General features: G+C 55.8%; 2 protein-coding genes across 2 annotated transcripts; both read left to right on the top strand.

Annotated features, from left to right (window-relative positions):
* The first annotated feature begins 1,041 nt into the window (after positions 1-1,041).
* On the top strand, positions 1,042-4,172 carry LOC118685367 (visual system homeobox 1-like). Its single transcript, XM_036380868.1, is given in 6 exon segments — positions 1,042-1,411; positions 1,754-1,832; positions 2,093-2,216; positions 3,089-3,269; positions 3,862-4,005; positions 4,008-4,172. Coding segments are annotated over 6 exon segments (1,023 nt in total). The 3' UTR covers positions 4,133-4,172.
* Positions 4,173-9,282: 5,110 nt separating this feature from the next.
* PEX6 (peroxisomal biogenesis factor 6) lies at positions 9,283-22,992 on the top strand. Its single transcript, XM_036381068.2, is given in 18 exon segments — positions 9,283-9,809; positions 9,811-10,165; positions 10,242-10,402; positions 10,698-10,781; positions 11,451-11,553; positions 11,725-11,864; positions 11,941-12,052; positions 14,695-14,903; positions 15,047-15,239; positions 15,595-15,671; positions 15,759-15,891; positions 18,083-18,288; positions 18,388-18,449; positions 18,941-19,049; positions 19,760-19,876; positions 20,448-20,525; positions 21,948-22,087; positions 22,394-22,992. Coding segments are annotated over 18 exon segments (2,928 nt in total). The 5' UTR covers positions 9,283-9,297; the 3' UTR covers positions 22,531-22,992.
* The last annotated feature ends 1,003 nt before the right edge of the window (positions 22,993-23,995 follow it).

Below are 23,995 nucleotides of genomic sequence, written 5' to 3'. Positions count from 1 at the left end.
CCAAATTGGTGGTCACACTTCCACACCTCCCAGTCCCCTCACACCCATTTGCCTTTCTTGGTGAGAAGCACGACGGTCCAGAGGGTCCCCCCCGCCAGCCCCCAGTGCCGGCCACGGCAATTATCCTAAATGAAAGTTATTGTTCTGCTAATCCTGGGAACAGCTTGCGATGGGAGATTTGGGTCTTTCTTTAATAATGCAAAGTTAATGCGGAGTCCCCTTGTAATTATCTTTATCAGAAGGACCCTCGGTTAATCTGACCGTCCAATGAAGGCCTGGATCAGGCAGCCCATGTAAGCCGGTTGTAAATCATTTCCATCAACAGATGAAGGGAAGAGGGAAAAAAATTGCAGTCCAGGTGCAAGAATCTGGGAGCAAAAGGGAGCACAGAGGCCAGGCACCTCGGGGTGGCCCTGGCCGGGGTGCCAAGACACATGGGGTCAGGGGAGGCTCCTGCCCAGCAGCTCCTGCCTGTTCCCATCCCCGTCTCTAGGCTGCTGAGCCCAGTGGGATGTCCCATCTGGGATGTGGGGCTGAAGAGTCCTGGGCTGGAATGGGGGTACTGGGAAGTGTACTGCTGTGCAATGGAAGAGGGGATGTGGGGACACAGGGACACAGCAGGGAGTTCCTAGGAGGAAACCCGGAGAGGGAACCCAAGGGGATGTGAGACGGATTTATGGGGCATGGAGGGGAACAGGGTGACCGGGCCGGGGCGGGACGGGCACTGAGAGGGGGTCCTGGAGAGGGTCCGAGCGCAACCGCAGGGGGCCGGCGGGGGTGGTACGGACCGAGGGGCGGGGGCCGAGGGGAGCGGAGGGAGGGACGGCGAGAGGGGGCGGCGGGGGGCCGGGCGGTGGCCCGGGAGCGCCGGGGGAGGGGCGCGGGAGCTGTGCGGGCGGGAGGGGGGACCGAGGCTGTTAATCCCGGGATTGGGAGCGCCCCCCCGCCGGTCTGGAGTGTGATTGGAGCCGGGACCGGCGGCGGGACGATAAAAAGGGCGGCGGGCGGTGGTGGCCGGGTCAGGCGGCGGCGGCGGCGGCGATGCCGGGCCGGGCGGAGCCGTCGGGGGGACGCGCGGCGGCGGGGCCGGTGGCGGTGCCCGTGCCGGTGACACCGGGCGCGGCGGCGCGACCGGGAGGCGCGGGGCTGCGGGCCAAGGGCTTCGCCATCACCGACCTGCTGGGGCTGGAAGCCGAGCTGCAGCCGCCCCCCGGGCCCCCCCCGGCCGCCACCGCCGGTGGCTACGAGGGCGGCGGGGCGCTGGGGCTGGGGCTGGGGCTGCTGTGCAGCCTGGGCGGGCCGGGAGCGCCGTGCCTGCTGCCCGCCCCGCTGCCGCTCCTGCCCGCCCGCGGCCCCCGCCCGCCGCCCGGGCCGCCGCCTGCCGCCCGCCGCCACAAGGAGAACATCTCCGGTGAGCGGGGTCGGGGTCGAGGGTGGCCGCGCACGGGGACCCCCGTCCCGAGCCGCTGCCGGGGCTGCCCCGCACCATCGTCCCGCCGGTGCGGCTCCCGTGCCGCCCGGCCCGCCGGGATGCCGAGCCTTTCACCTTTCACCCTCCGGCAATGCGGGCTCCCACCCCCTGCCCCGGGATGGCATCAGCGGTGCGGCACCGCGGGCTCAGCTGGGGGAGGGAACCCCTCCGAGCCCCGGGCCCGCTCCCCGCGGGCGGCTGGAACCGTGCTCGGGGAGCTGCGTTCGGGTGCCCCGCTCTCGACGGGAACGTGACTCTTCCCCTCCCGCTTGCTGCTGCCAGATGAGGACAGCCTGTCTGGGGACGCCAGCGAGCTGAAGATGTCCAGCTCCCAGATCAAGAGGAAGAAGCGCCGGCACAGGTAGCGCCCCGGAGCCTGGCTGTGTCCCCGTTCTCACCTCCTCCTGCTGCCACCATCCTCTCGCTGTTCCTCTTCTCCCCAGGCTGGCGCGGTCGGTATCCCCAAGGGGGATAAAGGGAGGAAAACGAGGAAAGAGGAGGGCTGCAGCTGGGGTGGGGGGAGGATTTTCCGGAGGAAAACCTCAGCGTGGGGGTGCTGCCAGCCTCGCTGTTTGCCCAAGGGTCCGGACGATGTGACAGGATGCTCTCTCCTCTCGGCAGGACTGTATTCACAGCTCACCAGCTGGAGGAGCTGGAGAAGGCTTTCAATGAAGCGCACTACCCCGACGTGTATGCCCGGGAGATGCTGGCTGTGAAGACGGAGCTGCCGGAGGACAGGATACAGGTAGGTGGCTGCAGCGATCCTCTCTCTCCCGAGGAGTCTGCGGGCCGCCAGCACCCGGCCGTCTCCTGTGCTCTGTGGCAGTGGGTGCAGGTGGTGGGAACGTGGTGGCGCCGAAACGCTGCAGGGCGCCTGGGGGGAGGCTCGGCTTCTGCCTGCTGGCATCGAACAGCCTCCCAATGGACATGCAGAACCAGGGCACTGAGCTGGCCCCAGCAGTTGCTCTTTGCTGGCAACTTGGCTCTGTCCTCCCACTCAGGCAGGAGCTGGGAGCAATTTGGAGCTGCTGGGCCAAGCTGTGACACAGGAGCTTGCTCACTAGCTTGCCCCTTTGAGGGACACGTGGCATTTTAGGGCCTGATCCTGCTCCCCTATGGAACAGCTCAGTGGCTTAACAATGAGGTGGTGGTCTGGGCAGCAGCCTGGTTATATCTACTGCCTTGAACCTTCAAATAGAGGAGTGGGGTGGGAAGAGGGACCCGAGCACCTTCTGTCATCATTGGTGGCTGCATTATGGAGCCCTTTTTCTGGAGAGGTTGGTGCTTTGTGGATCAGGCAGGGAGGCCCTGCGGGCAGGCGGAGCAGCGTCGGGTGACTTTGGCTGGGATCACCCTCCTGTGTCACGACCAGCCTGATGTTAACATGTGCTCCCTCTCCCCCCCTTCCTCCCCTCTCTGACACCCACGTGTGTGCCCTCCCTCACACCCCTCCCCACACGGTGTCTGCACACCCAACCCTGCACGCACCCTCACGGCTGACCTCGCCCTGGATGGACATTCCCTCATACCCCACGGGCCCTGCACACCCGGCCTCCTCGGGGGCTGTCTCCTCCCCAACCCCACCCCTCCGTGCTCTCCTGGCTGTTACCCCTGAAGGTTTGGTTTCAGAACCGAAGAGCCAAGTGGCGGAAGCGGGAGAAGTGCTGGGGCCGGAGCAGCGTGATGGCCGAGTACGGCCTGTACGGCGCCATGGTGCGGCACTCCATCCCCCTGCCCGAGTCCATCCTCAACTCCGCCAAGAGCGGCCTGGTGGGATCCTGCGCCCCGTGGCTGCTGGGTGAGTGGCAACCTGGCGGGATCAGGGCTCAGATTCTTCTTTCATACGGCTGCCCTTGCCCTTTTCCAGAAAGGAATGGGGCCTCCCTGGCCCCGAGCTGTACGTAGGCTGCCAAGTGCCCTCAGGTTTTCCGCTTCCTCCTTGCAAAGAGCAGCTAGGGAAAGGAAAACCTTTCACTGCTGTGTCAGACAGGTGCCTGCACGTGGGTGGGTACCACTCAGGCAGCATGGGAGTTGCAAGGCATCTAAGAAGTCACCACCACCTGCCCCTAAACTGAAGATACCTCAGAGCTACCTCAGAGCTACCCTCTGCTCATTCCAGGTTGGAATGGGTCATTACAGCACATCTCTCCCTGTAAGCCTTCCCTGCTACAGGGAAGCTACAGACTAATTTTGCCACAAGCCATCCCCTCGGGCTGCAGAGGGCAGGTGGCAGGGCTCTGGGATGGGAAAGGCTGGTAGTTAGAGAGAGCTTTCCTTGGGATGTAGGCAAGAACTGTGGGAAGCAGCAGTAATTCAGGAGGTGATTCTGAGCCGTCCCAAGCAGAGATAAGCAACCAGTGCCCTTGGCTTTTCTCTTTCCCCTCTGCAAGGTATGCACAAAAAATCCATGGAGGTAAGCAGGAAGGCAGAGAGCCAAGAGAAGCTGGCAGATGGCTGGCGAGTGGAGCAGGAGGAGGAGGAGGAGGAACTCAAAGGGACGCAGGCCAGCTCCCAGAAGGGCTCTGACAAGCTTGGGCTGCAAAAGACTCGGAGGACATAGCCATCGACCTCTCCAGGACAGCCAAGCACGAGAAGAGGGGTGTGCTGAGGCAGTACATCAACGGGGACCCCCCCACAGAGCAGAAGGACAGGGACCACTGAGCCTGGGCTGCCCCGGAGGAGGCCAGACCTCACAGCGTCCTGGCGAGACCATAATATTTATTGATTTATTGATTTTTTTTTTTCCCTTAAATAACGGAACTTTTATCCGAATTCAGGGCATTTTAAAACTGGGCACACACACCCCCTCGTCCCCTCACTTTCAAGCTGTTCACTTCTCAGCAGAGCCAGGGTGGAGGGTGGCAGAGGGGACGGGGGCAGTGCGAGGACGGGAGCGCATTGTGGTCAGCGCTGACTGCTGCTGGGGAGGAGCCCCCTTCCTTCCCCTCCGTGCTGGGACCACTCCCCCAGCTAGCCAGAAGCACAAAGAGGAGCAACACGCTGGGAGTTGCTCCCTCCTCCAGCATGCAGGGGCAAGGATGGTGCAGGAGTTTACAGACGCCTTCTCCAAGCGCTTCCACCCCGGTGCGGAGCCCGTGTGCGAGTCCTTCCACGCCGAGCACACAAATCTTCCACCTCGAGGAGCAGCAGGGTTTTTAAACATGGTGGGGTTCATCCTCAAGCTGGTGTAACCTGACAGCCAGGCAGGTTTATATTCCCTGAGGATCTAGCCTGCCAATGCAGCCTTATCACTGGATTTACACTGTGTATCTTCCTTAACTCGTATTTGGGAGAAGGGGGTAAGGAGGTTCTTGTTTATGCAATGATTTTGTACACTCTTGAATGTCACTTGCCACACTATGCATGATAGAACAAACCTTTTTGAAAAGCAAGCCATAGTACCCTGGAGCAATTAAACAATTTTGTGAAGTGACATAAGAAGATATTTTGTAATTGTCTGTAAAAAGTGTTAATGTCAGAGCTGTTTCTTGGTCACCCTATATTTATGTCTAAAAGCACTTTAGTAATCTGGATTTTTGAATGTGGCTCTTCCTGTATTGTCCACCATTTATTTATTACGCATCCATAAATAAAATTGTGGTGTATCTTTGGTTTTCATGCTCTGTATTGCAATTTATACCTTCCTTTGACACATCTCATGGCAGTTGCTGAACTGGCCCATGCACATGCCTCAACAGCTCTCCTGGAACACCTCCAGTTTCATCTACCAGCCAAAACATAACGGAAAATTATCAAAAGGTTTTATTAAAATCTGAGTAATTCCAATTTGGAAAGTGTCTCGACACAGCTCAGGGGGTGTGTGGGCCAGGTACTGATGCTGTCCCTGCTCCTGCCTCTGCTGCTGGGCCTGGCTGCTCTCACAGATGCAGCTCCAGGCTGGACAGGGGGAGAGAGGGGGGGCAGTTCCTGGGAAGAGCAGAGCAGTAAGTGGCACGTGCAGATTTCCTGCTTTTCCCCTCCTTTGCTTGGCCAGACCCCTCCAGGCTGCCGGGGGGAGGGGTAACATATGCATGGCAAATACAAGCTTTGCAGGGGAAAAAAAAAAAAAAGTTTGCTGGGGGGGCTGTGGGGAGCACGGTTCAGGAAAGGACCAGCCAGGGCTTATTGCAGCAGCAATTAGGCTCACTGAGAGCCGAGACTTAGCACATTGGAGGCCTAATCCTGCCTGAGCAGCATCTGCAAACCTTTTATTTGGGCTGTGCCACGCTGGCACTGGATGCTTGCAATCCTTTTTATTTATTTTTTTTTTTCCCCTTTGGTCTGCCTGCGTGCAGATGGCCTGGCTCCTTGCCTTGTGCTGGCTGCAGGGCTGTGAGAGCAGGCACGTCACCACCACCAGCGCGACAAGGGGAGACACTGTAGTTCCAGCGTGCACAGGGAACGCTCCTGGTAGTGCCTGGTGGGATCCCAGCGCTCACCACAAGCTGGGAAGGAGGAGCCAAGAGGAGGGCGACTGGCCCGAGGCACTTTTCATGTGCTGGGAAGTGGCTGTGGGGTACAGATGCTGGTGGATGGCAGAGACTGCCCAGACTCAGCTCCTGGTGACAGGGTCTGCTGCCCTCCTCGGAGCAGGGAGTCACTCAGATGCTCACTGCCTGCACTGACCCTGGCAGGGAAGTGTCCACTGTCCTCCAAGGTCACTGCTTGGAGCAGCAATAGGAGTAGGGCAGCACATTCTTGTTGTTGCTTCAGGTTTGATCCATCCTGAGATCAGTGGCAGCCAGACCCAGCCATGGCTCAGCCAGTGCTGGTTCAGTGACAAGAGCGTGACCCTGGTGTAAGGCAATGGCTGCCACTTGCACACACCTCCACTGCTCCATGTGAGACCCCACAGCCGTCCTGGTGACCACATCAAGGCCTGGTGCCATGAGCTTCCCTTTGTAAGGAGCCCTGGGCATCCCTCAGCCGCAAGTGCTGTGCTTGCTCAAGCAGAAGATTGTTGCAGACATATTTTATGAAAAATCCTTTTGCCAGGATCTTTTCTCCTGAGAAGCTGAGAAGCTCCAGCTTCTCCATGTTTTGCTGCTTTGGAATGTGATCTGGAGAACTGTTTCCCCAGCATGTGAAAATTATTTTTACTTGATGACCAATGACAGCCACCTGTGCTGAGGCTGTGAGCAGTCACAAGATTTTATTATCATTCCTTTTCTTTCCTTGCTAGCCTTCTGATGAAATCCTTTCTTCTATTCTTTTAGTATAGTTTTAATATAATATATATCATAAAATAATAAATGAGCCTTCTGAAACATGGAGTCAAGATTCTTGTCCTTCCCTTGTCCTGGGACCCCTGTGAACAGCACCACATTTGGTGAGCCCCGAGTGAGGAACATTGCCACAGAAGATCCCTCCCATGTGGCCCAGGCAAGAGAGGTCAGTAAATTCAAAGCCAGTGTTCAGCACATGCAGATCTCTTCACTGACTGGAAGCTGAGTGCCAGGCCCCCTGGGGGAGTGGTGGGGGTGTCCCACTCTCTTTGCTTGATTTCCCTAATTTTAAAGCAGAGATGAAATGACCCAACCACTGGTGGTCAGAATTGTCTCACGTCCCAGTGATGGGCCCAGAGCAGAGAAGGCTGCAGGGCTGCATTTGCAGAAGCATCTTCACGGTGCCATTTCCGTACAGCTTTAGCAGTGTTAATATCTGTGTCACTTTGCTTTGGCCAATCCTCCCAAGCCGCAGGTTGGATTTTCAGGCTGGGAGCTCAGAGAGCGAGTCCGAACGCTTTGTAAGCGCTCCCTCGTGTGGAGCGGGGCGATGGGACACGGCGAGGAGGAGAAGAGGAGAGGAGAGGAGAGGAGAGGAGAGGAGAGGAGAGGAGAGGAGAGGAGAGGAGAGGAGAGGAGAGGAGAGGAGAGGAGAGGAGAGGAGAGGAGAGGAGAGGAGAGGAGAGGAGAGGAGAGGAGAGGAGAGGAGAGGAGAGGAGAGGAGAGGAGAGGAGAGGAGAGGAGAGGAGAGGAGAGGAGAGGAGAGGAGAGGAGAGGAGAGGAGAGGAGAGGAGAGGAGAGGAGAGGAGAGGAGAGGAGGTGCGTCTGCTGTGCATGCAGAATTCAAGAATGCTGCGGAGTTTGTGTTTCATTACTCTCGTCTTGCATCCCCAACAGGCACTTGCTACAAGGAGCAGTCTCTGGCAGAGGGCACAGGTGCTGATCAGAGCCTCTGACTTTCTCCAGACAGGCTGTGAAAAGTGCATATTATATGGCTCTACGCAGATATTTACCATATGTATTTTGATGTATTGATTAGTAGTGCTGTATTAACATTTTAATAATAAATGTAGTCTTGTGATTAAAAGGTAACTTTTGTAATTAAAATAAGAACTATGTAAGTGGGATTTTTTAGAAAGGAATGAGCACTCTCACCAGATAGCAGCCCCAGGACACCTGAATCTTTCAGAGAAAAAGAATTTATTGCCCTCTTATCAGAAGAAACCAACTTCTTCCTGCCTCGAAGATGCTGTTAGGATTAGAAGGAAGAAGTTGATGATGATCAGACAGAATCCTGTATTTGAATGGAATTTATGCATCATGTATGAAGTGTATAAATATGCAACGTGCTGTTGTTTTAAAGGGTTAATCCTCTGTTAACTGTGTCCTTTTTCGGGCTTATGCTACCCAGAAAAAGGTACCTGGACGTCCGTAACTCTTTGTTTCTGTTGTCTCATATTGTCCTAATTCAATTTGTCCAAATTATTATTACTCTAATTGTATTACTATTTTTATAACCATTTTATTACTATTAACTTTTAAAATTTTAAAAACAAGTGATTGGCGTTTTTCACACAGGCCAACCCTGTCCTGGGGTGCATCAGGCACAGCATCGCCTGCTGGATGAGGAAGGGGATTGTTCCTCTCTGCTCTGCACTGGGCGACCTCACCTCAAGTTTTGGGCGCTGCCATGTAAAACAGACTTTAAAATTGTTAGAGAGCTTCCAAAGGAGGGCTACGAAGATGGTGAAGAGCCATCCTTGTGAGGAGCAGCTGAGGTGACTTGGTCTGTTCAGCCTGGAGGAGACTGAGGAGAGAGCCCACTGCAGTCTGCAGCTTCCTCACGATTAAAGCAGTAGGACATTCGCTCATCTTTTGTCTGTGGTGACCAGTGACAGGACCCGAGAGAATGGCTCTAACACTGTATCAAGGGAGGTTTAGGTTGGACATTAGGAAAAGTTTCTTCACCCAGAGGGTGGTTGGGCACTGGAACAGGCTCCCCAGGGAAGTGGTCACAGCACCAAGCCCGACAGAGTTCAGTGGGCGTTTGAACAATACTCTCGGGCATTCTCTGTGATTATTGGAGTTGTCCTGTGCAGGGACAGAAGCCGGGCTTTAATGATTCTATGTGTCCCTTCCAACTCAGACTATTCTATGATTTCCTAGGTTAATTCAGCACTAACACCAATTCAAGTCCATTCTTTTAAACCAGGTGCGCGTGTCCAGCCCGCAAAATCTCCTCATCTGCCACAGGCGAGGGCACCGAGTGCCCTTTCCCTCGATCCCACACTGTGCGGCCGTGAGCCTCGCGGGGGGCGCGGAACAGCAAAATCCCCGCCCGCCTTTTCGGCCACCTTCCCCCTCTGGGAGGGGGAATCCGCAGGTTCTGGCTGCAGCCTGCCGGAGCCGGGGAGGACGGGCCCGCCGTCACCGGGCGTCGCTGCCGCCCGCACGGCTCGGAACGAGGGCCGGAGCGCACCTCCCCATCCCGGAGCGCACCTCCCCATCCCGGAGCGCACCTCCCACTCTGCGGCCTGGGCGGGGTGTGGAGGGCACCGCGCTCCGCCCCGGTGCGGCCCCGCTGCCAGTTCCGCCGGCGCGATGGCGGTGGCCGTGCTGCGGCCGCTGGACGCGCCGCCGGCCGAGCTGTGGCCGGCCACGGCGCTGCTGCTGGCGCCGGCGGGGCTGTGCGCGGCGCTGCGCGGCCGGGGCGGCGCGCTGGTGCTGGCGGTGCGGCCGGCGGGGCGCGGCGGGGCGCAGCCGGTGCTGCTGAGCGCCGTGGCGCTGGAGGCGGGCGGGCGGCGCGGCGCGGAGCTGTGGCTGCGCGGGGCGCTGCTGCGGCGCCTGGGGCTGGCGGCCGGCCGCAGGGTGGCCGTGTGGCCCGTGCGGCGCCCGCCGGCGCTGGCCTGGGTGCTGCTGGGGGCGGCGGGGCGGGCGGGGAGGCTGGCGGGCGGCGCGGTGCTGGCGCGGCGGGGCGAGGCGCTGCCGGGGCCGGGCCCCGGGCCGGGCCCGCTGGTGCTGGAGGCGCGCCCGGCGCTGCAGGGGTTGCTGGGCAGCGGGACGCGCACCGCCCTCGCCCCCCCGCCGCCCGCCCCGCCGGGCACCGCCCGCGGCCGGCCCCCCGTCCGCCGCCGCCGCCGCGCCGCCCCTCGTCTCCCGCTTCGCCGCCGCCGCCGCCGGGCCGCGGCTGCGGGCGGTGCCCGGCGGGGCGGGCGGCAGCGGCGGGGCGGAGGTGTGGGTGAGCCGGCGCGGGCTGCTGGCGCTGGGGCTGTTCCAGGGCGAGTGGGTGCGGGTGGGCGCCGAGGGGGCGGCCCGGGAGCACCTGGCGGCGCTGCTGGCGCGGCCGCCGCCCTGGGAGTACCCGCGGGCCGCCCGGCGCGGCCCGGCCGACGGCACCGCGCTGCTGGCCCCGGCCCTGGCCTTCAACCTGGGCTGCGACCCCGTCGCCGCCGCACAGCTCCGGCTGCAGGTGAGCCACGGCCGGGCAGCCCGGGGAGCGGGGCGGCGGCAGCCGCGGCTCACGGTGCGCCCCGTGCCCTCCGCAGAGGTACGAAAGGAGCGGCGCCGCGGATGGGAAGGGCAGCCGGTCCGTGCTGTCTGTGCCGCCGTTCGCCAAGGAGCTGCACCTGGAGATCGTGTGCTCGCCGGCGTACAGCACGCGGGGAAGCTACGACGGCGTGCTCTACAGGCACTTCGAAACGCCGCGGTGAGCTGTGCGGGCTGGGCACTCGGGGCAGATGCGCTGTCCGTCTGTGCCACACGCTGGGGATGTGCGCGTCCACGCCCCCAGTGCGGGTGCTGTGTAGTTTTAGAATACCCCCTTGCATTGTCCTGTCAGGAGTATGCTCTGCTTGGACACAACACTTCTTGTGCTGTCCTTCAGAAGTCATCTTTAAGTCTCTGTGTTTTCTGTAAAAACACAAGTGATGCGGGGCAGGGGAGCCACACAAGCACAAGGATTTACTCTCTTTCACTGGTGAAACTCTCTGGGTTTTTTGTAGGCTGGTCCAAGAGGGAGACATCCTGTGTGTTCCAACATTTGGAAATGCTGAGTTTATAGAACTAAATGCAGACAAGTTCCTAAGGTAGGTCAACACACTGTGGCTTTATCACTTGGTACTGGAAGAGCAAAGATGCTTCACCATGATTGACTCTCTTGAAATCAGTTTATTCCATTCTCATCTGTCCCTGGATTTTAGTGTTTTATCTGTCTGTTAATATGCTGGGAAGAGGGAAATGTTTTTGCTGGATTATGGAGGGCTGAAGCTAAGAGGGAGGCCACTGTTAGCTCATTTGAATAGTCAGGAAGGGAAGAAAGGAAAAAAAGAGGTAGAGCAACTAATGGGGATAAAGAGTGAAGAGGAAAGGGTGGCTTGAGGGCCTCAGAGCCACATAAACAAACAAAGTCGGAGCTGGGCTTCTCGACTTGTGACAAACAAAATGTGCACATAAGCCCTAGGAGTTCATGTTAGATTAACTTTCTGTTTGGCCACCAGTTCTGCCTTTCTTGGTTTTGCTCGTGTGGCTTTGCAACAGTTGTGCTAAATGGGAGAACATCCCCTTTGTATCAGGATAAGGGCGCTCCCAGTGGCATTCCCAGCATTCACATTGGCTGATCCTTGTGCATACTGCAAGAGGACAAGAGTTTCTCTGCTTACCTGTGCTTATCAGCTGTCTTCTTGTTGACATTTATATTGTTCCTTCCTTCAAGATCTTGGCTAAGCACTTCAGAGTGCTTGTTTGTTTTCCCTTAGGTGGCCAGAGCTTTATTTCAAGGTGAAGAAGATCGTAGGCATGGTGGAAGGCGAGCAGTCTGAGGGTTACCTGGTGGACACCCAGAACACGTCTCTCTATCTGGTGAGATGTTGGTGGAGAGCAGAGAGGGGAGATCTGAGGCTGAGCTTGCACTGTGGATGACAAATGTACCTGTGGAGGCTTGTGCCTCCTGCCATTGGAAAATGACATTTCAGGACAGATGTTGTCACTTGGCACCGGTCTTTATTGGGTGGTGTTTTTGCTTCCTCGCAGGTGGGTTCAACAAACAGCACTGTCCCATCTGCCCCAGCCCATAACAACAGCAATGAGTTCTGGAGCAGTTTGTCTCCTGCGGGCCTTTCTGACGTGGTGAAGCAGCTCTGCGACGCTCTCCGGCCTCACCTGCGCCGTCGGTGAGTGAGAATTCCTTGGAGAGAGCCCCGGAGGAGGTGGGGCCGCAGGGAGAGCTCCCCTCCCTGTCTGTTGCAGGGCCAGCGCGCTGAGTGGCGTGGGCAGCGTTCTCCTCTCGGGGCCCAGCGGCAGCGGGAAGCTGATGGCTGTCAGAGCTGCGTGCAGCTGCCTCAACCTCCACCTCTTCAAGGTAATTCCTCCTGGAGCCAGTGGATTGGTGGATTTACAGCAGACAGAGGATTATGGAAATGTTTTTTAAGTCGGCCCTGCCGCAGCCATGACACGAGCCTGTCCAGGAGCTGCTTCCACGTGCAGATGCAGACAAGTGAGGCACAAATGATGCTGAGATCTTCTTTAGCTGAGAGGGAAAAGAAAAGCAGACCTTGGTTTTCACACTAGCATGTGTACCAGACCCGGCTCATAATCTCTTGGCATGTAAGACAGCTGCCCTGTAACTGTGCTCACATTCACCAGCATCTCCCTGCCAAGAGCAGTGAAGTGTCAGGTGAAATGCACTGGAGTTGGTTTAATGTGGAATATGATGTAGTTCCAGCTGACTGTCAGTATTAAGAATTTGGTTTTATGTCAATGGCCTCCTGAAAACTTGTGCTCTGCTCTCTGTATGTGTAAAAACTCAGATCACATTTTATGAAACAAACTTGAGAGTGGGTGCTGTAGCTGTGCAAATCCATTTCTTGACACAGCGTGAACATCATGCACAGTTCTGGTCTCCCCATCACAAAAGCATAAAACTGAACTGGAAAAATTCAGAGAAGGACACTGGGTGAGATCAGGGGTCTAGACCAGTTTCTATGTGGGGAAAAGCTGAATAAATTCTTCAGCTTGAAAAATAAAGAATTAAGGGAGAGTCTGATACAAATTTTTACAAGATCTTTTTGAAAGAGATTCTTCACAAGAGCTCGAGAGGTCAGCAGAGCATGGAAGGTGTTTACTTTTCCCTGTGCCAGCATGAGGCCTGTGACTGTCAGATGAAGCTGGTGGGAGCAGGCAAGCTAAAGGAGATGTTTCTCTGTGTAGATGAGAGTATTTGGATGAGAAATCTACTGTTACAAAACCATATCTGACCAGGAAAAGCCCTTTTGATGGCAATGTTATGTGCCTGGATGGCCAAAATGAGGTCTAGCACCTGTCTCTGTCCAGCACAAAAGGTTCTGGGAACCAACAGAGTCTTCAGTGACTTGTTAAAATTGCTATTTTCTTCCAGCATACCTCTTTTGTTCATTCTGACAGTCTGGGATAATCCCACAAATGCTTTCATTTCCTTGAATCTGTAGAGATATGTTTGCAAAAGTGAGAGGAAGTCACGTGGTGACTTTTCTAGGAGACTTTCTGAAATTCTGCAAGGGCATGGAAGAGGAAGAAGAAAAATGGAAAGAATAGGGCTGGAAGATTCCTCTTTTTGTGGAAGGAAATTGTGGGCTTGCTCCTTCTTTTGGTGGATATTTGGGAGTAAACTCTTTTCCTGTTCTTTTCTCTCCAAGTAAAGCTGTAAGACTGATCAGTGGAGCAGGTAGATAGTGCCTTGGCCTGCTGCTGTGCAGCTCATCTGGACATGATCCTTTGTGGTGCTGAGCTCTGACTTTTCTGAAGATGTGCCACAGCTCTTGGGATCCAGTGCAAGATTGCAGGGATTTCACAGGACCCTCAGATCCATGTTTAGGATCTCCTTGGAAGCACTCTGTCGCTGTCCTGTGCTGTCAGGTGGCCTCAGGTTCTAGTGGGGTGTGTGTGCAAGGCTACAGCTCTGGTTTCAGGGTTCTGTGCTGCTTTTAAAGGCTTACACACTTACTGTTGAAGACAGAGATGCTTTCTGTCCATTTTATTCTCCTACCCCAGTTTTTACACTCTCCCCTCTGTTTCTCACTGACTGCAGGGCTTACACTGCCATTCCACCTGCTCTTCCCTTCCTCTCACTGCTGTGTCTGCCATCCCACCAGGACACAGTAATTCTTCCCTGCTCTAATATCCACCACTTGATAAACAATTTTATGTACTTTCTCTCTGCCTTTCAGTGCTTGCATACAGATACTGCTACCATTAGGCCTGCCACAACCCTAACTCCTGTTTTTTATGTTGTACATGGAGCACAGGAGTTGCTCTGCACTGTGTCCCTGTCCTTGCCCTTTAGGGAGCTGGTCTCCCTGCTTCAGGCTGCCTTTTCTGAGGATGAAACTCAGGGAGTCCCAGAGATGGTTTGAGTCTCCCTGGACAACCTCACAGCACCAGGAGGCAGCACTGCCTGTTCCCAGGCTGCTGTTCAAGGCTCACCAGTCACCTCTTCCCTTGGATGACTTCAGCAAGTGTTTGCTTTGTAAACAGTGTCTGGGCCTCTTGCCATCTCTAACTTCCCCCCAAACACCCATCACCTTTACCTTCCTCCTGCACTTTGAGCCTGTCTGGCACTGGTTGAGCAGTTCTCTGGGCCTCCTCCTCTACTTACTGCACTGTTCTGCAAGATACTTTGTTCTCCCTGTCTTCCACAGCTCTCACCTCCCTTCCAGCTGAGGTTGCTGAGCTGTGATATCCACTGTATTGATTTCTCTGGTCCCTTTGCCTCACCCTTTTCAGATAAGACCCTCCTGCCTACCTCACCTCTTGCAGAGAAGCAAGAGACAGCCATTTATCCATGCTAAGGCATCCAGAACGTGCCTATTTTGAATATGACCTGAATGTCATATTCAGGAAATATTGGGAAATACCAAGTTTGATCTCCTCTGAGCCATGAATTGCCCGTGCAAAGCTTTGTGGAATGTTCTCCTATGTCCCCCCAGCCATGCATGTTGCAACTGCCTTGTGTTTTGTGTCTGGCAGGTCGATTGTGTCAGTTTGTGCAGTGACACCAGTGCAGCCACAGAGGAGAAAGTGCAGGTGGCCTTCAGCCAGGCCCAGCAGTACCAGCCCTGTGTGCTCCTGCTGAAAGACATCGAGGTGCTTGGCAGAGAGCGGGACGGGCTCGGAGAGGACGCCAGGGTCATTGCTACCCTCAGGCAGCTGCTCCTGGACACAGACCCAGCACTGAGGTATGCACCCTGCATGTCTGCTGTGGGTATTCAAGGTAATTGCTCGCTTCTGCCAAGGGAGAGTGAGTTGGCACATGTGATGGCAGTGTAGGAGGGTGCTTCCACAGAGCTGAGACCATGCACTGTCCCCTTTCTCCCCACAGCCACCCCGTGCTGGTGATTGGCACAACCTGCAAGCTCCAGAATGTTCCCACAGATGTGCAGACTGCTTTCCTTCATGAGGTGAAGATTGAAGCCCCTTCAGAGGACCAGAGAAGGTTGATGCTGAGCATGCTGACTGCCAGCCTGCCTCTGGGCAAAGAAGTGAGCCTGTCCAAGCTGGCCCGCAGGACTGCAGTGAGTAAAGCCACAGCAGCACGTGGGGATGGCCAGGCTGGCAGTGCTGGGCCCATCTCCCCTAGCTGGCCTTGGAGAAAGGGGAAATTCCCACAGCCCAGACAACTTCTTCAGTGGTTAATCCTGGTGCTCAGACATCAGCTTGTAAATGTGGATTTCTAGTCCACACCTTTTGCAGAGGTGTTGGCTGATGTTCAGCTCTGCTAATAAAAAAAAAATGAAGCTCGAGCCCTTTAAGCAGGAACAGCTTGGCTCAAGGGACAGCTCTGCAAGGAAATTTTCCCTATACTTTTTGTGGCCTAGGTGTAGCTGTGGTGAGGGACTGAACTGATGCTCTTTGTTTCCACATTCACAGGGATTTGTGCTGGGAGATTTCTGTGCCTTGTTGTCCCACAGCAGCCGGGCTGCTTGCACCCGCATCCAGGCCTTGAGGTAGCACAGGCAGCAGGGTGGGGAGGGCAGGGGCTGCAGCCACTAGTGGGGCAGAGTCTGACTCCTTTCCCTTTCTTTCCTCACCAGTTTTCCAGGTGGGCTGAGCGAAGAAGTGGAGAGGGATTTTTGCACTGCAGGGTTCCCGGTGCTCGAGGAGGATTTTAGTGCTGCACTGGAGCAGCTGCATGATGCCCACTCACAGGCAGTGGGAGCCCCAAAGGTGAGATGTTGGGGCACAAGGAGGGGCTGGGTTCTGCAGAGCTCTTGGCTCAAGATGCCCGTCACAGATCTTGCAGGGCTGTGTTCTGACACGTTTCCTGCTCTGTCCTTCCCTGTGTTCCCTCAGCTTTCAGTGGGAAACAGTCCTCTGGACTTTCCCCCATCAGTTTTCTCCCTCTTGGCTTGGAATTTGTCAGGGAAGCTCATGCAGTGCTAAATGCAGACCAGTGGTGCTGGAGGGGTGCCAGCTGTGCAGCTCAGCCTCTTGGGGGACAGAGGCTGCCTCCCTGAGATCTCCCCAGCCACCTGGCCTGAGGGAACACAGAGGCTGTGGCACAGGCTGGTGGGGGAGCTTCTCCACAGGTGTGATAAGTCCTAGACTTGATAAGTTTTTGACTCTGGCCTTGGATGCTGCTTGAGCTGGGATGGACTTTTCTGACAGACAGGCAGTTTGAAGAACTTGGGGTTTCTTCAGGGAAAATGACCTGGAGAGTCTGAGAAAACCAGCAGCCAGGTGCTCAGAAGGGGCATGATCTGCCTCTGTCAGCTTGGCCTCCAGGGAAGCAGCATTTGGGGTGACTGGTTTGGCTGGGTAATGTGGTGTTAGGACCAAGCAAAGGGATCAGAACCTCTTTTCCATACCCATGAGTGCCAACAACTGAGTTCAGCACAGGACAGGAAGCCTTGGCCTTGGAGCAGTTCCTCTGGCACCTTCCCCAGCTGCCCACTTAATTCATGCAGTGAGCTCTGTTTTATGATGTTTGCCAGGTTTTCTGTAAGACAAATAACCACAGAGCATGCTCAGCAGTGAGCTGTGTGAATGGGAGTTAATTTTGTTTGTATTTTACATTCCTTTATTGATTTCTTAGTAATTGGTTGTGGTCAGGAAGCCCATTAGCAGACCTGGATACTCTCAACATTGCTTTCAGTTCCCTGCTTGCACTTTCTGGTTAGTCACACATTTGTCTGCACTTACAGCCTGAGCCTTCTGGAGAGAACTGATTCCAAACCTCCACTTGTTAACAGTGCCTGCACCCTGTCTTAGACTTACACTGTGCTCCCCTGAAAACAACCTTGCTGCAGTTTTCCTGTGCTCATGTCTGTAGAGCTCTCTCTAGCAAGGCAGGATGAGCAAAAGTGCAGAGGAGAGGGCAGCTCTTCCATTCCTTGTCACTGCAGAAGAAGGGCCTGTGACCTTTTGCTTTAAAAGTTGGGGTTTTTTTTCTGAAAATCCTTGTTTTGTTTGACCTAATTTTCCTGGTGGACAGCTAAAGAAATAAGATAACATCGTTTCCAGTAGTGAAGGAAGGAGATGCAAATTGGCTGAGGGGGGAAGAATTTTGCCCTAAGCTATTTTTGAACTCCTCACTTGTGCTGGCACCAACAGCCAGCAGGTGGGGGGGGAAGTGTGGGGCTTTCCCAGGAGAGCTGCTCTGACTCTCAGGAGGATGTCATGCATGCTGTGGCATTCCACCTATTCCTAAAGAGGAGAGCAGAGCAGCAGCATGCTCTGGGATAGTTTTGCTCAGCACAAAAAAACCCAAGAGTCATTGGCTCACGCATCTGAGGTTTGGTGTTCTTCTCTCTGTTCTCCCTGACCCCTCACATGTCTGTAGCTGACCCCCTCCCTATCTATTTCTCATGAGCATACATGGACTTTGTTCTTGCATCCCCCTTTCAAGAGCAGTGAGTGTTCCATACACTGTCCTGCAGGATGTCTCTCCCTCACATCCCCCTTGCCATCACAGAGCTCCTGGCAGCCCAGGTTCTGTCCCTCTGCAAGGTGTGAAGCCCTTGCACATGTAATTTTTAATTTTTATTCTTATTTTTACCTTCTTCTTCACTCATCCCAAAGGCTGCCTGCAGCAAGACTCTCTCCCCTCAAAGCTGCAGGCAACCCTGGCAGATACTTTCCCTGGGGTATTTTTGCTGACATAGGATCCCAGGGGCAGGACTGGAGTCCTCCTTCCATTGGGATCCTCCTCCCAGTGGAAGATTGGAGATGAAGTGCACTCTGTGAGTGCAGCGTGCCTGGGGATGTATTTGTACAGTTTGGTTCTCCCTTGCAAAGCTCAGAAGAGGGGAAATGTGGATTCAGAAGAGGGGAAATGTGGATTCTGGATACCGGAGCTGCCCAGGCACGCGTGGGGCTCAGGAGTAAGTGCTGACAAGGATTCTCCCTCTCTTGGCAGATCCCCTCAGTGTCCTGGCAGGATGTTGGAGGGCTGCAGGAGGTGAAGAAGGAGATCCTGGACACTATCCAGCTGCCCTTGGAGCACCCAGAGCTGCTCTCACTGGGCCTGTGCCGCTCTGGGCTGCTGCTGTACGGGCCTCCAGGGACAGGGAAGACCTTGCTGGCAAAAGCAGTGGCAACAACATGCACCATGACATTCCTTAGGTGAGGAGAAATGTGAGGGGGGTTCACACAATGGATCTGCCTTCCTGCTGGCAGGGGATGGCTGTCTCTAACTGGCTTCCTCCTCTCCCTGCCCCACAGTGTGAAAGGACCAGAGCTCATCAACATGTACGTTGGGCAAAGCGAGGAGAACGTGCGCAATGGTGAGGACGTGCATCCCGCTCCTGCACGTGGGCAGATGGGGCTTTTCTGTAGTGCTGCAGGGAGGGAGGCAGGGCTTAAACCCCCCTTCCCAACTCCCACCCACAGCTCTCAGCAAGGGCTTGGACCCAGCTGTCTCCTACAGTCCGTTCCCCGCTGCCTGCAGCTTCCCCTCCTGCTCTCTCTGCTCCTGTTGCTCGTGTCCCTGGTGTTCCTGATGGGACAGCAGCTCCTCAGAGACACAGCTGAGCCTTAGGACCCATCCTGCTTGGACAGCAGCTCCTCAGAGACACAGCTGGGCCTCAGGGCCCATCCTGCTCGGTGCTGCCTGTCCCCATTCTCTTGAGACACTCAGGCAGGAGCAGTTGGTGGTGGTGATACAGTGGGCATCTGGTTTCCATCCACACCTCTTCCCTGCTGGGAATGTAGCAGGTCCTGTTGCTGTTGACTGCTCCTCCATGTCTTTTTCACCTTTTGTGCTGTCTCCTCACAGTGTTTGCCAGAGCCAGGGCAGCTGCTCCCTGCATTATCTTCTTTGATGAGCTGGATTCCCTGGCCCCCAGTCGTGGGCGAAGTGGAGATTCAGGGGGTGTCATGGACAGGTGAGTGAGCATCAGGTGTCCTTGGGAGAGCAGGATTCCTGCCTCAGCTGCAGGCAGTGCATGAGATTGCCTGAAAAGCATAGTCCATTCCACCTCTCTTTCTCTGTTTTTGCCCCTCTCTGCTCTCTTCAGCTCTCAGCATGGCCTGTCTCTTCTCTCTGAGCATTAGTACTGCTGTTTGCATTGCCTCAGGTTCACGATTGCCCAAGCTAGTTGTGCAAACATTTGGTTAAGACAGTCTCCTCCATCTGCTTCTGTGGCTGCCAAGTGCTCCCTTTGGCCTCTCCAAGGTCATCCTTCACACCCCTGCTGTTCTGTCCTCCTATTAGCTGCTGTTCCCCTGTGGTGGGAAACCTTTCAGGTGCTTCTGGTAGAACCAAAGTGTGTACAGCTTAGAGATACCCAGAAACAGGGTTATTTTCCCTATGCCTCCTCTGCTCTTCTGCTAAGCTGGCAGTCCCCATCCAGTCTTCCTGTTCTGAAGGACTGTCTCAGATCTGGACTACTTTGAAGTGTGCCCATGTGCTTGCTGGCTGTGCTGATGGCGAAGTCTGGATGGCTGTGTAAGGGTTCTTCAGGGAAGAGAAATAGGAGAAATGGGAGCTGAGTCCAAGAAATGGACCTGCCACTGGCCTCACTTCTTCCTTTTTCATTGAGAGAGACACTGGGTGACTTGCCAAGGTCTAAGTATCCTGTCTTGCTCCCTGCAGAGTTGTCTCACAGCTCCTTGCAGAGCTTGATGGCCTTCATTCTAGCAGAGAGGTGTTTGTCATTGGAGCCACCAACAGGCCTGACCTCCTGGACCCAGCTCTGCTACGGCCTGGCAGGTATGTCACATCCTGCCCTGCCTCACTCCAGGGGGGTTCCTCAGAGCTCCTCAGGCCCTGGTGAGCAGGACTGTGTCCCCACCACGTTCCCTCTGCAGAGATTGTTTGTGAAGGCCCCTGGCTCACAGGAAGCCAGGAGGGGGCTGGTGCCTGTGGCTGTAGCAGCAGTGTAAGATACCACAGCTTGTTGCCCCCATTGCTCTGGTTACTGCCCCAGCAGCACAGCAGGGCAATGAGGGACCTGCTGTTGCACCAAACAATGGCAGGAATTGGTGCCCCAGGGCCCTTTCCGCACAGCTGCCCCCCAGCCAGTCCTCAAGCCTGTGACTTGCTTGTCCTGGGGCAGCACTTTGTATCTGCTGTTGCTGGACCCTGGATGGTTCCTGTCTGTCCATTTCCCCGCTGTCCCTGCGAGCAGCCCTGCCCTCCAGCACGTGGGCTGCTTCAGGCTCTGTATCACCCACAAACTGGACAGCAGAATGAGCTGTCCTGCAGCTCCTGGTGCACAGGGCTGAGCCCTTGTGGCAGGTTTGCTTTGGCCTGTGCCCAGCTGCCTTCTCTGTGCTGACAGGTTTGACAAGCTGGTCTACGTGGGCATCAGCGAGGACCGGGAGTCGCAGCTGCAGGTGCTGAGTGCTGTCACCAGGAGGTGAGTGACCCTGTGCTCCTGCAGCCTCCTGCCACCACCTTCCAGGAGGTCACAGCCCTCCTGGGGCTGATGCATAGCGTGCTCCATCTTGGATTCATGTCTGAGCCCTGGGAGCACCTGAGGTCACTGAGCCACAGCCACTGGGTAGGGCAGGAGGACAGAGTGATTTCCAGAAGTTGAGCTGGGACTGGTTTTTCTACAGGATGGGTGGAGCTCAGCCTGCCTGTCCAAGTGGAGGGGTTGGTAGAGATTTCCAGCCACTGTGCTCTTCTTAAGGAGCTCAGCCAGATCCTGATGGTGCAGTGCAGCTGCAGGACAGGAAGCTCCCATTTGATTCCTGCAAGAGAATTTCCCCTGCTGTTTGCCAATCCAAGTGTGAAGGCAGCTCCATTCAGCTCCTTGCCTCTCTTCCTGTGGTGCTCAGGGGTGTTCAGACTGTGATCTGTGTGTCTTCCCCAGTCACTGATTGTGTGGGATCGCTGAGCAGCAGGGTTTGGCTGCTTTTCCAGCTGCTCTGATCCTGAGAGCATCTCTGGAGGGAGAGAAGCAAGCCCTGCAATTGGGGTGCAGAGGTACCCCCCACCACAGCTGGGTGAGTGGCTGTGACTGCCTCTGCAGGGACTCTGTCCTGGAAAGCTGTGATCACCTCTGCCTGTCACCGTAAGTCAGTAGGAGAGGTGAAAATGTGGGCTGGCTGCAAGCAGCTTGTCACACCCTGTGTCTTGGCCACCGTGCCCTCCAGCAGCTGCTGGTCGTGCTGAAGGAGGCTCACTGTCTGCAGCATGGCTCTCAGGGGGTGATTTGGTGTTACAGTGGTTTGTACTCTGTCATTAAACATGTTCTCATCCAGCCATGACTGTAGGTTATTCCCAGGCATGTGGAGCACTGAATTTATCTAGGTGAGAAGTCAAACACCAGTGGCATAAACAGATGGTGTTCTAGAGAGTTCATCCTGCACCACGGCTCCCAAGACTACTCCCTGCATCCTTTGTGCTTCCTAGCCTGGAACCAGAGAGGCCCAGAGAAGCTGTGGATGCCCCATCCCTGGATGTGTTCAAGCCCAGGCTGGATGGGGCTTGGAGCACCCTTGTCTAGTGGAAGGTGTCCCTGCCTATGGCAGAGGAGTTGGAACTGGATGATCTTTAAGATCCCTTCCAAGTCAGGCCATGCTGTGCTGTGGTGCTGTGATTCAAAGTTGCCTTTGATGCTGCTTAGCAGGAGAGAGGACCTTGCTGCAGGGATGTTTCAAAGAAAAGTGACTGTTGAAAAAAAGAGTAAAGCAAACTTTTTTTTTTTTTTTTTTTTTGAGCATGCAAGGCACATTCTGGAGGTGGCTAAGCATGGGTACTCTGCTTGTTCCTGCCCAGTCACACTGGTCTGGTTTTTCTTGGCCTTTACACCTCTGTTTTTCTCTCTTGGCAGGTTTAAACTGGATCCTTCTGTGAATCTCACCACCATCCTAGAAAAATGCCCAGCTCAGCTGACAGGAGCAGACATCTATGCCCTATGTTCAGATGCCATGATGTGTGCTGTCAAACGCAAGGTGGAGTGGATTGAGGAAGGTAGGAGCCCTGCCCTTACCTGTCCCAGCTGTTGGAGCAGCCCAGCACAGGGGCAGAGAGGAGAGTCAGCACTGCTGGTAGCTGGGCTGTGTGAGAAGATCCTCAGCAGCTTTGGGACCACAGTGCTGGGCTCTGGGTTATTGCCAGGCAGGCAGGTTCTGCAGATGTGGTCATCTCCACCTCCAGTGCTTGGCCCCAGGGGGAAGGAGAGAGACCCAGCTTTTCCTTTGATGGCTGGAGAGTGGGCTTTTGGATCCTACCAGCTGCTCCTGTTCTCAGCCCTTCCATGTTGTTTCTCTCGTGCAGGGCTGGATACTGAGAAGTCTGCTCTGATCCTGACCATGGAAGACTTTCTGCAGGCTGCTGCTAGGCTGCAGCCATCAGTCTCTGAGCAGGAGCTGCTCAGGTACAGACTCATCCAGCAGAAGTTTGCAGCCTCCTAAAGCTCAGCAGAGCTGGGACTGCAAAACAGGCACAAACAGGCACTGCCTGCTCTTCTCTGATGCCTCCCGGGCCCCCTTCTTTTGAGCTTGGGTGGAAATGGTGTCTGTGCAGTTTCCCAAGCCAAGGCCTGGTGGAAGTGCTGCTCTGCTCATCCAGGAGGGTGGTGGGCTCTGTGAGGGTCCCTCACATGTCAGCGGTGCATTGTGGCTGCTGGGAATGTAGCAGGGTGATTTCCTTGCAGGGACAAAGCTGTGGGCAATGTAGTGCTGTCTCCATGGCTGACAGGCCATTCTTTGGTGGGGGAGCAAGGCTCAAACTGCACCTGCAGGGCTGGAGGCAGCTGCTGTTGGGCTGTCAGCCCCCAGTGAGAGGTGCTGGCCAGAGGGGCAGCAGGACACAGGGCACTGCTGCTCCAGCTGGCCTGGACTTGACATAGTCTCTGAATAAATACAGGTTTTTTTTAGCACTAGGTGCTCACTGCCTGACCTCAAGTTGTTGCTTCTATTGGTGTCTGTAGGCTCAGGAAGGTCCCTGCAAATTTTTGGGTGGGCTGGGTAGTACAGAGAAATCATTGTCCTGCAGGTAGAGAGGGGAGCACACCTGTGAACTAGAGTGGGGCCACTCTCACCCTGCCAGAATAGCTGGAGCCTGTGGTGGCTGAGGAAGGCCTGAAGGAGAGGCACTTGCTTGGCTGTGAGCTGAGCTCCCTGTGCAGAAGGAGCCCAGTTCTTGCTGGAGACACTGGGTGACAGGACATGAGGCAATGGGAGCAAGTGGCAGCAAAGAAATTCCCATTGGACGAGAGGAAAAACTTGTCACAGGGAGAGGGGGAGCTTCAGCCTTTGAAATACTCAAACCTTGTCTGGAACAGCCGGAGCTGCCCAGTCTGCACTAATTTGTGCTGAGCACCACTTGGCCAAGACCCCCTGAGGTCCTGTCTCACCTCCCTGTGCAGCCTCACAGCAGCTGCTGGTGGCATTGTACATCCCCTGCTTCCCAACAAATGGCACTGGAGCTGTGTGTGGCAGCTGCTGTGGCCAGGTGCCTGCAGCTGCTCTCAGCTTTCTGCAGCCCAGGGAGTTGCTGGTGCCAGGTTTTGCCCCAGCTGCTGTAGGCACTGAGCCTGCTGACAGCTGGATCCCTGGGCCAAGTGTGGCTGTGAGGGCCTGCTCCCCCTGGAGCTCCTCTGCTAAGGGCTGCTTCCACAGCAGCTTGTGGCATTCCATGGGTGAATTTGCAGCTGGTGCTTGCCTGGAGCCCTGTGGCTCTGGCTCTGGTGCCTGAGCGTGTTCAGGCAGGGCTCTCCCTGACCACACTGCTCCGTGCTGCTGGATCAGGGCACCACATCTTCCCCTGGGTGGGAGGGAGGGAACTGCAGCCACAGCAGAAGCGCTGCTGGAGGCTCCAGCGTGGAGCCTCCCCACTCTGGAAGCTCCAGTGGGGGAGTGGGTACCTCTGTATGGG

Source organism: Molothrus ater, chromosome 3, assembly GCF_012460135.2.
Source record: "Molothrus ater isolate BHLD 08-10-18 breed brown headed cowbird chromosome 3, BPBGC_Mater_1.1, whole genome shotgun sequence".
NCBI lineage: Eukaryota > Metazoa > Chordata > Aves > Passeriformes > Icteridae > Molothrus > Molothrus ater.
This window is presented reverse-complemented; position numbering and strand designations above follow the sequence as displayed.